This window comes from Cherax quadricarinatus, chromosome 21, assembly GCF_038502225.1.
Source record: "Cherax quadricarinatus isolate ZL_2023a chromosome 21, ASM3850222v1, whole genome shotgun sequence".
Taxonomy (NCBI): Eukaryota; Metazoa; Arthropoda; class Malacostraca; order Decapoda; family Parastacidae; genus Cherax; species Cherax quadricarinatus.
Window position 1 is genome coordinate 18,067,300 of NC_091312.1, and position 14,347 is coordinate 18,081,646.

At 36.5% G+C, this 14,347-nt stretch overlaps 1 protein-coding gene across 1 annotated transcript in view; it reads right to left on the reverse strand.

The window, feature by feature from the left end:
* The window catches only part of LOC128705324 (probable cytochrome P450 49a1), a 35,331-nt gene that overhangs the window by 13,696 nt on the left and 7,288 nt on the right, over positions 1-14,347 (reverse strand). Inside the window, exons 2-6 of the mRNA XM_070087275.1 lie at positions 12,437-12,665; positions 11,767-12,007; positions 11,473-11,589; positions 10,758-10,834; positions 10,249-10,450 (exon numbers count right to left, since the gene is read on the reverse strand). Coding sequence (XP_069943376.1) covers positions 10,249-10,450; positions 10,758-10,834; positions 11,473-11,589; positions 11,767-12,007; positions 12,437-12,665 — 866 coding nt within the window. The remainder of the gene's footprint in view (positions 1-10,248; positions 10,451-10,757; positions 10,835-11,472; positions 11,590-11,766; positions 12,008-12,436; positions 12,666-14,347) is intronic.

Below are 14,347 nucleotides of genomic sequence, written 5' to 3' on the forward strand. Positions count from 1 at the left end.
TTGAAGGTCACTTATGGTAATATAGAACAAAGTAGGATGGATCTAGTGACTATCATTGTTAATTTAAAATCTCCATATCACACTTACAAAGGTTTACAGCAGTTTAGAGTTAAACTGGAGAGTACTCTCAAAACTTTAAGTAATAAATATAATCTGAAGGAATCAGATAGGTTATTGAGTGCCATTTTACAGAATAAATTAAACTGTAAAACACTTAAATGGCTCTCGAACAAGTATCACAAAGGTTATTTTGGTCTGGAGGAAATAAGACTAGGTCTACAAGAATTAATTGTTCAGTTGCAGACCAGCCAACCAACTCATTTTAAAGATGCAACACATAATAACTCTGAGGTATCTGTCAAGTTTCACAAAGGGAAAAATTATCTCAATGTTAATAATCAAAATTCATTTCCAAAAAGAGTTGCATATCAATTAGCAGGAATCAGAAATAATGATTCCCCAAAAGGTAAGAAGAATAAGTATCCTCATAAGAGTAGCTCAGTTAATAAGAAACCAGTCAAAGAAAAGAGAGATTGTCTTTTCTGCAAGGGTACTCGTTTTTCTAAGAATTGCAATGCATACAATTCATGGAATGATAAAGTTGAAAGATTGGAAGAACTTGACAGATGTATCAGATGTCTAGATAAGCACAATGTAAAGGATTGTCATGCCAAATTAAACAACTGTTATCAATGTCACAAAGGAAGACACCATATAGTCATTTGTAAGGGTCTATATGATAATGTTGACAATAATGATAATGTTGACAATCCTGACACAACAGTAGCTAATGTAAAAATTACTGCCAATGTTAATAATGATGGTTTTGCTGTAGTAGCCTTACCTGTGTTACAGGTAAAAATTGATGATAAAAGGCATAAATCAAAAAATGTAACTGCATTATTAGACCAGGGATCACAACGTACTTTCATTAAACGAAAATGTCTTAATGGGATGAAAGTACAAATGGGAGATCCTACAATTCTAAAATTATCTGGTTTTCTCTCAGATAAAAGGGCTCAATTGTATGACACTGTTTATGTAACTGTCAGTTTGGGCAATGAGAAAAAACTTGTTAATGCAGTAATTGTAGATAGACTCTCAGAGAAAATATCTACAGTAGGGCTTAGTAAAGCTACATTAAGACTTTTACATAATGTAAATTTAGCACCTTCTGGTGTAAATGATGATTCCGTTGGCCCAGTAAATATTTTGATAGGTAGTGACTATTATGCCTTCTTTGTAAAGGGTATGGTAAAGAAATGTGGTGTCACCCTTTTGAAGACTGCAGGAGGCCATGTAATGTATGGTAGGATTCCTCGTAATAATAATTCATGACTAGAGGAAACTATAAATACTATAAATGTGTGTCTTACTCATGAAATCGTGCCCCAATATAATTCTTCCATAGAGGATGGTGTTGAGCCAGTGCATAAATTGTGGGAATTAGACAGCATTGGAATAAATGTAAATGAAGAAAGTCCAGACGATTCTTTTACTCAGGAACAGTACCTGAGAGATGTAAAATTTGAATTTGTACAATACTGAATACGTCTTCCGTGGAGACTGAACCATCCAGAATTGCCCACTAATTACAGAATGGCATATGGACAATTAAAGGCTCAGCTCCTCGAACTGAGTAAGACACCAGAATTGTTGACTGCCTATAATGATATAATTACTGAACAATTGATTAATAAATTTATAGAAGAGGTACCTCCTGTGCAAGCCAAAATTTATGGACACTATTTGCCACATCACGGAGCGAAGAAGGATGCTAAGACCACTCCTCTGAGGATTGTGTTTAATCGTAGTACCAGGAGTAACAAAAATGTACCTAGTTTAAATGACTGATGACAGGTCCGTCGTTGACGGAAAAATTAGGAGGTATCTTATTAAATTTCAGGGTGAAGAATTATGCCTTTACGGCTGACATAAGTAAAGCTTTCCTAAGAGTGGGTTTACAAGAGGCTGACCGGGATTGTACCCGCTTCTTATGGCCTGAGAATCCTAATGGCCCACTTAGCCCTCTGAAAACCTTCCGCTTTAGGAGCTTATTATTTGGTGCTACATCCAATCCGTTCCTACTTCAAGCAACGATAAATGCACACCTTAAACGTACGGGAAGTCCATTGAGTAAAGTAATGAGCAAACAATTTTATGTGGACAATTTCCTGGGTGTGACGTCAACTGAAGAGGAACTGTTAATGACTTATGGAGATGCTAATAAAATAATGCAAAGTGCAAATATGCCTCTGAGGGAATGGAACAGTAATTCGTCCAAATTAAAGGACAAAATAAGTAAAGATTACCCTGGAGATGAAGTACCAAAATGTAGTAATGTATTGGGTTTAAATTGGGATACTGAGAGAGATTTGTTAATGTTAAAACCTAATAATTACAGTATGCCCAATAAATTAACTAAGAGAGTCTTGCTTGCTGAAGTTTCTAAATGTTTTGATCCACTAGGTTTAGTGTCACCCCTTACTTGGCAGACGATGCACCATCCCCCCAATGAAAAGCAGGGGTGTCACTAGCACGTTAAGAGACCATACAATAAGTGTCAGGGGCCCGAGACTGTTCAACTGCCTCCCAGCACACATAAGGGGGATTACCAACAGACCCCTGGCAGTCTTCAAGCTGGCACTGGACAAGCACCTAAAGTCAGTTCCGGATCAGCCGGGCTGTGGCTCGTATGTTGGTTTGCGTGCAGCCAGCAGCAACAGCCTGGTTGATCAGGCTCTGATCCACCAGGAGGCCTGGTCTCAGACCGGGCCGCGGGGGCGTTGACCCCCGGAACTCTCTCCAGGTAAACTCCAGGTAAACTATAAGAGGGAAATTATTAATACAAGAAACATGGAAGCTTAAATGTGCTTGGGATGAAACTCTACCTGAGGAATTCATTAACAGGTGGGATGAATTAATTGGTGATTATGAAAAAAAATTCAGTCTTGGAGCTCCCACGCCAGGTGGCCAATCCAAATGGGAGAAATATACTCCACATTTTTTGTGATGCTTCAAAATTGGCATATGGAGCAGTTGCTTACATTCAATGTAATAGTGTTATTTCTCTTGTTATGTCTAAGGCTAAAGTGTCTCCAATTAAATCACGTACCTTACCTCAGTTGGAATTAACAGCCACTTATGTAGGTGTCAAATTAGCTAATTATATAAGAAATAAGTTGCAGGAGATAAATATTAGCGACACTGTAATTTTGTATGATAATGAGGTATCCTTACAATGGATTCATAATGGAAACAGAAAGATTGTGTACATACAAAACAGAGTCACTGAAATTAATCAGATGCAAGAGAAGCATAATAGTTTGGGTCAGCATATGTTAACATTTAACCATATACTTGGTGAGGAGAATCAAGCTGATTTCTTGTCTCGAGGTTTACCTTATGCTAAATTCATAAATGCTGTATCATGGTTTAAAGAACCGAGCTGGTTGGTAAATAAAGCTAATTGGCCTGTACAAAAGACGTATATTGCTCCTGTTAAAATTACTGTGGCCACTGGTCCAATAGTTTGTACTTCCTTAGCCATTGATATAAATAGGTATTCTTCTTTACTCAAACTAATCAATGTAACTAAGCTGGTGTTTAAATTTCTAAACAAGATGAATATCTCATATAAGTTTTTACATCCTCTTGAATATTGGATACAGAGGGTACAAGAAGAAATCTATGGAAATGAGATTAAATTGATGATGGAGAGAAAATTTGTGAAAGATTCCAGAATAGAGAAATTGGGGCTGTATTTAGAGAACAATGTAATTAGGTGCAGAGGTAGGTTACAAAATGCTGAATTGGGTGATTATGCTAAACACCCTATCTTGCTGCCCAAAACTCATCATCTAACAAATTTAATTGTTATAAATGCCCATAAAAATGTAATGCATGGTGGGGTACAAGATACCTTAAATTGTATTAGGGAAACTTTCTGGATTCCACAAGGACGGCAAAGTGTAAAAAGGGTGATTAAATCTTGTGTAATATGTTGCCGTGTGGATGCCTGATCCTATATGTACCCAGGTCCTCCACCACTGCCAAAGGAGCGTGTACAATTAGTGAAACCATTTGTTGTAACAGGTGTAGACTATAGTGGCTCAATCATTTTAACATGTATTTCAGATGGTGTTCCACTGAAAGTGTATGTATGCTTGTTTACTTGTACTGCTACTAGGGCAGTTCATTTAGAAGTGGCTCAGGACTTGTCTGCAGAACAGCTTATATAGCTGTTTCGAAAATTTGCAGCTAGAAGACCCTGTCCGAGATTGATGATTTCAGATAATGCCACTAATTTTGTAGCAGGTGCTCAGCACTTGATGGAATTAAATAAGAGTAACGATGTTCAATCTCTGTTAACCCAGCGAGGGTGTACCTGGAAATTTATTACTCCTAGAGCCCCTTGGGAGGGGGAGGGGCTGTACGAAAGACTGATAGGCACAGTGAAGAGGTGTCTCCGTAAAGTACTACACCGGAAGAGAGTTAATTTGGAAGAATTCCGTGCAGTGTTAGTGGAGGCGGAGAATCGTATAAATAATAGGCCTCTCTCGTACATGAGTGATACACCTGATGCAGATGTATTAACACCTTCTCACCTAATATGTGGAAGGAAATTGGAAGCTGCCTCTGTCTATAGAAATAATCCTGAAGAAAGTGATGAAGATTACAATGATGCAGCAGTGTTGTGTGATAAATTTAAAATTTTAAATAAAGTAATTGATTATTGGTCTAATGTGGGGCGTAAGGAATATCTTCTTACACTACCATTGCAGACACTTCCTGTCATCTGTCATTGCAGACACTTCCATTGCAGACACTGCAAGGCTCCAGGCGGACATCAACCAAATCTTTCAGTGGGCTGCAGAAAACAATATGAAGTTCAACGATGAGAAATTTCATTTACTCAGATATGGTAAACATGAGGAAATTAAATCTTCATCAGAGTACAAAACAAATTCTGGCCACAAAATAGAGCGAAACACCAACGTCAAAGACCTGGGAGTGATTAAGTCGGAGGATCTCACCTTCAAGGACCATAACATTGTATCAATCGCATCTGCTAGAAAAATGACAGGATGGATAATGAGAACCTTCAAAACTAGGGAGGCCAAGCCCATGATGACGCTCTTCAGGTCACTTGTTCTATCTAGGCTGGAATATTGCTGCACTCTAACAGCACCTTTCAAGGCAGGTGAAATTGCCGACCTAGAAAATGTACAGAGAACTTTCACGGCGCGCATAACGGAGATAAAACACCTCAATTACTGGGAGCGCTTGAGGTTCCTAAACCTGTATTCCCTGGAACGCAGGAGGGAGAGATACATGATTATATACACCTGGAAAATCCTAGAGGGACTAGTACCGAACTTGCACACGAAAATCACTCACTACGAAAGCAAAAGACTTGGCAGACGATGCACCATCCCCCCAATGAAAAGCAGGGGTGTCACTAGCACGTTAAGAGACCATACAATAAGTGTCAGGGGCCCAAGACTGTTCAACTGCCTCCCAGCACACATAAGGGGGATTACCAACAGACCCCTGGCAGTCTTCAAGCTGGCACTGGACAAGCACCTAAAGTCAGTTCCTGATCAGCCGGGCTGTGGCTCGTACGTTGGTTTGCGTGCAGCCAGCAGCAACAGCCTGGTTGATCAGGCGCTGATCCACCAGAAGGCCTGGTCACAGACCGGGCCGCGGGGGCGTTGACCCCCGGAACTCTCTCCAGGTAAACTCCAGGTAACGTGAACACTTTTATGGTGCGACAGAGGCAGTAAATCGACAGAAGATTCAACCAGGTGACATTGTGTTAATTGATACTGAACAACATCGAACATTGTGGCCTCTGGGCAAAGTATTGACATTGTACCCAGATGCACAAGGTGTTGTCCGGAATGCTAAAGTGTTGTGTCGTAGCCAGGAAAGTTTACACACAATTAATAAATTGATTCCCTTGGAACTAAATGGTATTCAATGAAACGTAAATGAAAATCTAAGGGAAAGTGACATGAGTGATATTTAAGGTAATGCTAACCAAGTGATGCAGGAAGATGAAATTGTAGTAAACCTACTAGGAGAACAGCCATTCAAGCCAGAACTAGCTGGAATTGTCTCGTAAAGGAAGGAGTAATTTGAGTCATTTGGCAACGACCTCTGCCCAGCTGCAGTGTGGAAAATATTTTCCCAAAATTATGCTGTATAATGTAAATATACCTGATTAATACGTTACTATTGGTATAAAGTGCATTTTAATGAAGTGAACCGACAGGGAAGCTCTACGCCTGCGTTGACAAGCAGGGAAGGGACGCCATTGTTTTGAATGTGGTAAAGGCACGTTAGTGAAATGTACATAAATTTTCGTCGCTCTAGGGGTTATATTGATCTTAAAACCTCTCAAATAGAAGCCGAAATTGTTGGATTTGCAGTCCTACATAACGTGAGCATTAAGCAAATGGACAGGACAGCTTCAAAACAACAGCTAAGTCATGCCTATTTTGTGTTGAAATTCTGGCCAGTATTTTCTTTATAAATTTAGGCAGGGGGGTTTTGAGTATGACACACCATAATCTCCAGACTTTTTGGTGAGTCTTATTATTATAAATTCTCCTTCAATGTACATGTATTCACATTTTAAATTTAATATACAGTCCACATATTTATATTAATGTTTTTAGCAGAATTCCTGGTGATGTATATTTCATTTGAAATTAATATAGGTCCAGAGTGACTTGTGGAGAGAGAGATTATCATAGGTATCGAAGGAGGACATTTTTTGCGACCAAGGTGTCCTAAAATTCCTACTTGTTTATGTAACCTTGATAAAGAATAATTATCTTCGTTACCATTTACTGGTATGTATCGTATGAGTTACATCCAGGTAAATTTAATTTTCCACATCAGTAGTTGTGCTTCACTTGCATGATGAATATTGTAATTTCTGGAAAAGCTAGAAACGGATACTAAAATATCTTTGAAAAGTATAATATAATTTTTATACTATTCTTACAGATTTAGTTCCTCAATCATAAGGTAAGATAGTACTTAGAAAATTATATATATATATATATATATATATATATATATATATATATATATATATATACACACACACACACACACACACATATATATATATATATATATATATATATATATATATATATATATATATATATATATATATATATATATATATATACAAATATATATATATATATATATATATATATATATATATATATATATATATATATATATATATATATATATATATATATATATATATATATATATATATATATATATATATATATATATATATATATATATATATATATATATATACAGGTCTTTGTGGCATTTATGGATTTGGAAAAGGCGTATGACAGGGTGGATAGGGGGGCAATGTGGCAGATGTTGCAGGTGTATGGTGTAGGAGGTAGGTTACTGAAAGCAGTGAAGAGTTTTTACGAGGATAGTGAGGCTCAAGTTAGAGTATGTAGGAAAGAGGGAAATTATTTCCCAGTAAAAGTAGGCCTTAGACAAGGATGTGTGATGTCACCGTGGTTGTTTAATATATTTATAGATGGGGTTGTAAGAGAAGTAAATGCGAGGGTCTTGGCAAGAGGCGTAGAGTTAAAAGATAAAGAATCACACATAAAGTGGGAGTTGTCACAGTTGCTCTTTGCTGATTGATGACACTGTGCTCTTGGGAGATTCTGAAGAGAAGCTGCAGAGATTGGTGGATGAATTTGGTAGGGTGTGCAAAACAAGAAAATTAAAAGTGAATACAGGAAAGAGTAAGGTTATGAGGATAACAAAAGATTAGGTGATGAAAGATTGGATATCAGATTGGAGGGAGAGAGTATGGAGGAGGTGAATGTATTCAGATATTTGGGAGTGGACGTGTCAGCGGATGGGTCTATGAAAGATAAGGTGAATCATAGAATTGATGAGGGGAAAAGGGTGAGTGGTGCACTTAGGAGTCTGTGGAGACAAAGAACTTTGTCCTTGGAGGCAAAAAGGGGAATGTATGAGAGTATAGTTTTACCAACGCTCTTATATGGGTGTGAAGCATGGGTGATGAATGTTGCAGCGAGGAGAAGGCTGGAGGCAGTGGAGATGTCATGTCTGAGAGCAATGTGTGGTGTGAATATAATGCAGAGAATTCGTAGTTTGGAAGTTAGGAGGAGGTGCGGGATTACCAAAACTGTTGTCCAGAGGGCTGAGGAAGGGTTGTTGAGGTGGTTCGGACATGTAGAGAGAATGGAGCGAAACGGAATAACTTCAAGAGTGTATCAGTCTGTAGTGGAAGGAAGGCGGGGTAGGGGTCGGCCTAGGAAAGGTTGGAGGGAGGGGGTAAAGGAGGTTTTGTGTGCGAGGGGCTTGGACTTCCAGCAGGCATGCGTGAGCGTGTTTGATAGGAGTGAATGGAGACAAATGGTTTTTAATACTTGACGTGCTGTTGGAGTGTGAGCAAAGCAACATTTATGAAGGGGTTCAGGGAAACCGGCAGGCCGGACTTGAGTCCTGGAGATGGGAAGTACAGTGCCTGCACTCTGAAGGAGGGGTGTTAATGTTGCAGTTTAAAAACTGTAGTGTAAAGCACCCTTCTGGCAAGACAGTGATGGAGTGAATGATGGTGAAAGTTTTTCTTTTTCGGGCCACCCTGCCTTGGTGGGAATCGGCCAGTGTGATAATAAAAATATAATATAATATAATATATATATATATATATATATATATATATATATATATATATATATATATATATATATATATATATATATATATATATATATATATATATATATATATATATATATATATATATATATATATATATATATATATATATATATATATATATATATATATATATATATATATATATATATATATATGTCGTGCCGAATATGTAAAACTGGTCAATTTGCAAGAACTCATTTAAAATTAATTCCTTTCTGAAATTTTCTATTATACGTTTAAAGATATATTTTTTTCATTAATGTTAATGTAAAAATTTATAATTTTGCACCAAAAGAATCTTAGAAAACTTTCCTAACCTTATTATAACAAGAGCAATTTATTTTAGCCTAACCCAACTAAATATATTTTAGATTTGTTTACAATAATTTAATACTAAACAAACACAGTGAAATATATTTTTTTCATTAGATTCAGAATGATTTTGGCGAAATTATTGCATACACAAATTTTCGCTTGCCCTATATGGCAAGATGAGCGTTGCTATTTAAGCCAAGATCGCAAGTTCTGCCTATTCGGCACGACATATATATATATATATATATATATATATATATATATATATATATATATATATATATATATATATATATATATATATATATATATATATATATATATATGTATATAAGATTGTGTGTGTGTATATAACAATTATTTCTTGAAACGTGAGACAGGTTGACTATGATTATATTTAATTTCTTTCAGAGAGCTTTATTTTTTTTTCGGGGTGGAGGGGGACAATTTATCAACTTTGTTAGCCTCTTTGGAGCTCACTTTATAGTTCTTTTAACAAATTCTCTGGCGCTTCCGCCTACAAGATGAATATGGTGTCCACATCATTATGAGCATTAATACATTCTTAGGGCAGCGCTGACTCCGAAAGGGATCAAACATCACCTGGAGAATTGGAGGCAATCAGGCTCGATTCAGGCGAGGGAACTACAAGTCTAATTCCTTGGATTGTGAGCTCCTCACCGACATCAAATTCCTTGTTTTTGGAGGTGGGGGAAGGAAAGGAAAAAGTGGCACAATAAACGTGTTGGTTTGGGGGGGCAATACATTAAAATTAAGAAGTACATGTTTCAACTGTTGTATTTCCGGATACAAGGGCATGCTGGCCACAAATATATGAGAAACGTCACAGAGGAAAGCAAGGTTTCAGTGTGATAACATTTCGTTCTATGTAAAGAATCATTAAGTTATTAGCTTGATAAAACTATACATAAAAAGAAAAGTTGTCACAATAAAAGCTTGCTCACTGATGTACATATCTTGAATTACTAGATATTAAAATGTAATATTGCTTATAAAAATAAAATTAAGAAACATGTTTAGGAAGCTATTAAATGTTTCTTAATATGGGCTTTTTATATATAAATCATTTAATTTGCTGTCCCTGGTGATGGAACTTTCTGAAGCCAAAAATTTCAGAGTACCAACAAGATTCAGATTCAGTGAAAGATCACTTACACAAGGAACTCCTGGTGAGTTTTCTTGAGTTTCCTGAAGGTTGGGGTTGGAAACACTTCCCATAGGTGAGCACTGAATTCTGCGTCATTCAAAGCAGTAAAGAATTCATTGGCGTGGCTTATCATCCTCATGGGTTCTGAGTCCGGTGCGATGTTTGGATCCAAACATCCCAGCCGACGATTCAGGGCCACACTGCCGACAGCTGTACACATAAACAGAAAACACGTGTCATTCTTTTTTACGGAAACAGGAAATATAATTTTTTACAAGAATTTAAAGGAAGATGTTTTGTTGCTTTTTTTGCTATCGTATCACAAAACTCTAATCTCGATAGGACCGTTCAGCATTAAACTTAAAGTAATGTTTTTTCGAAGGAAATATTCACTTTTTCCAAAGCCAATATATATACATAATTTTCATGTTATATAATCATCTATTAGATAGCAGTCTTATTCAAAACTCGGAATTAAACAATTATTTTGTGATTATTGCTTCTGAGAGTTACATACATTCAAGAGCCCACTTGTACATCTCATTCTGGAAGTCACTTGGCATCTCCCCGAACTGTGACTGCAGTGATGCGATTCTGGAGGACAAAAGGCAAAAGTGTCAACCCAAACTTCAGACCATCTCCAGATCTACTTTGAAATAATCATTAATATACTCATGGGGAAATGTTAAATCCATAAGGATAGTAGGGGATTATTCGAGTTTGATCCGAGGAAGGGGAGGATAGCTCCAATTTCTTTGATCAAGAGCTTTTCACCAGCATCAAAGAGGTTTTCCTCTCCTCTGTACTCAACCTCTGAAAAGCATTTCTTGAAAAATAATTGACAAATTCACTAATTTTCTGTTGATTTATCACTTCCTTGTCCATGACCACGTTTACTTATAAAAAACTTTCTAATATGTCCATGAATTTCTTATCACTTCCTTATCCATGTCCAGGCTTACTTATAAAAATCTATTTAATATGTCCATGAATTTCCTAACAAATCTATATAGCAAAAGTCTTTATTAATACAGTACATTCAAGATTTCCTCTGGAATATATCCATGACCCTGTTACATCCAGGACCCTTATAACATACACAGGATCTACATCATGTTTCCGATATCTCAATAACACATCCTGTACCTTCCTAACATATCCACATCATCTCTAAATGATCTAGTTTTCTAACACGTTAAGAACATCCCTCACCTCTCCAGGACATGCCTCACCTATCCATGAACTCCAAAGAAATCTGGTCCATGACAGGCAGGTAGGCCACCACCTCCTTGACTCGCATCATGCTTGTCTGAACTTGGCTACGTACTCTCCACCATTCCTCGCCATTTCTGGAGTATTATAATGAATTAACACCTTAAAATGACATCAACTGTTGTTGCGATTATCCCAGAACCTTAAGGGCATAATTATAAAACTCAAATATTTCGAAAGAGAGAGCGAGAAAGGAGAAAAAGTGACAGAGAAAAGTGTAAGCGATCAGAAACACTTGACAGTTGTAAACGTACTCTGTCAATATCCCAGTTTTGTTTTCAAAATAGTTGTCTACAGCGTCCTTTCTAATCTTCTTGAATGACTCGAAGCTATTCCTGATTGGGTTGTCCATGGTGGCTCGTACGAGGGTCTCAGCGTCGTAAGGGTTAGCTACGAATACCATGGGCGGTGTGAACGGGGCGACAAACTTAACGATGGGGCCATAATCCTCAATCAGTTTTTTGAAGTAGAGATGAATATTGGAGCTATTGAAGGCTGTCAGGTGAAAAGTCGATATTATTATTATTATTATTATTATTATTATTATTATTATTATTATTATTATTATATTCGTCTGATAATCGTTAATTTTTAATTCAATAATATCAATAAAGATACTGACAGGCACTATTATTATTTTCCTCAATAATATCGGTAAAGATGAACTGCAATGCAATTTAAACAGGGGTAAGGCGTTAATATGCAATGATGTTTTGGGGTGGAAGCTCAAAAAGATTCTAACTGTCATGAAGACCTTTCAAGAGTCTTGGGAAGAAATTGTGCAGTGTTTGTTTATGATTAAAATTACTCAATCATTCAATCTATCCACTGCTTTTCCTGTTGTGATGTCAACCCTTCTACTACTGTTCCTGTTGCCCTCTTATGGAATCATCTAATTCAGCCATCAGCTGTTCTATAACGTACACCTGTTAAAGATCATAGAGTGCAAACTGCCCAGGAATGGCAGCACTCTGGGCCCTGGCACTTCAGATACTGGTCTAGGCTCTAGGTTCCGCTTCTCTGCTGCTGCTGCCGCCGCTCCTGCTGCTGTTACTTGATGAGTTGCAGCTGAGGTCGTGAGAGATCGGGACAGTACCAATGGGTGCCACAGGTCCCTCATCCCCACTATAGACCTGGCCACACTCGACATGATCTGTGTGCAAAATCATTACATAACTGAGAAAAATAATTTGTTTTACAAATAAAGAGTAGTCGATCAGGAGTTAGTTCATTAATTAGGCTTAAAGATACTCAACTGCATGAGGGTAACTGAAACTGTAGAAAATACTGTATATTTTCCAAAAATACAGTGTATTTTGTATGTAAATTGATGGAATATATTGTAGGTAATAAAAATTAATTTGTAAATAAATAAAGAACCAGCGACGGGTGAGCGTCGCTGGGGAGGAGTCGCCATTGTTTTGAATTGACCGAGACAAACGTTAGTGAGTGAAAATCGGAAGAATTTTCGTCGCTCTAGGAGTTATATTGGGCTTAAAACCTCTCAAATGGAAGCCAAAATTGTTGGATTTGCAGTCCTGCATAACGTGAGCATTAAGCAGATGGACAGGGCAGCTTTGGAACCCCAGCTAAGTTGTCTATGTATGTTGAAATTCTGGCCAGTACTTTCTTCATATTTTAGGCAGGGGGTTTTGTGTATGACGCACCGTAATCTCCAGACTAATTGGTGAGTCTTATTATTATAAATTCTCCTTCATTGTATATGTATTCACATTTTAAATTTAATATACAGTCCACATATTTATATTAATGTTTTTAGCAGAATTCCTGGTGATGTATATTTCATTTGAAATTAATATAGGTCCAGAGTGACTTGTGGAGAGATAGATTATCGTAGGTATCTAAGGAGGACATTTTTTGCGACCTAGGTGTCCTAAAATTCCTACTTGTCTCTATAACCTTAATAAAGAATAATTATCTTTGTTACCATTTACTGGTATGTATCTTATGAGTTACATCCAGGTAAATTTAATTTTCCACAATAGTTGCCCATTGGTCCTTGATCAAACTGGATGTAATTAGTGAAGTCATTAATTAGTGAATTAATTACTTAATAATTATATGTGAAATGACAGAAGGAGGTGGATGTTAGGTCATCAAATTTACTTAATGTGTAGTGGATTATAATTACTACAATAATAATTTTGCTAAGCTCAAGTGTAGCTAGAATTCATATTAATGTATTTAAAATTTATATTATAATTTCCTTACATGTAATTGCTAAGCTCAAGTAGCTAGAATTTATTCAAGGTAAGTTGCAACATTTACCTTTATAAAGTGCATAGTTAAGTACATAATCAGTGTTATTAATTAAGTTAAATTTAATACATTGCATCATGGGTGAAAATGAGGAAATTAATGTAGATGACAAACACATGGAATTTAGAGCAAAAAATTCATCATTGCAGGCTAGAAAGGGTCATACAATAAAGGCATACAATAAATGTTTGGAATTAATGAATCAAGAAACTGTGAATACTGATGATTTAAAATTGTATTTAGATGCTTTACGGAAAAGATATGATTCATACAAATTATATTATAAAAAATATGAAGGAGATTTGTTAGTAAATTGTACAGATGAGACAGAAATAGATCTTATGATTAACCAGCATTATGAATTAGAAGAAAAGATTCTTTCTAGTAAAAGTCAGGCTTTGAATAAATTAAACGATGTAAACCAGGCAGTTAATCAATCTATTCCAATAAATAAGATGTCTTTGCCAAAACTCCCAGAATTATGTTTACGTGAATTTAATCTTAGAGAAAATTGGGAAGAGTTTTGGTCAATTTTTAAAGCAGCTGTGCATGATA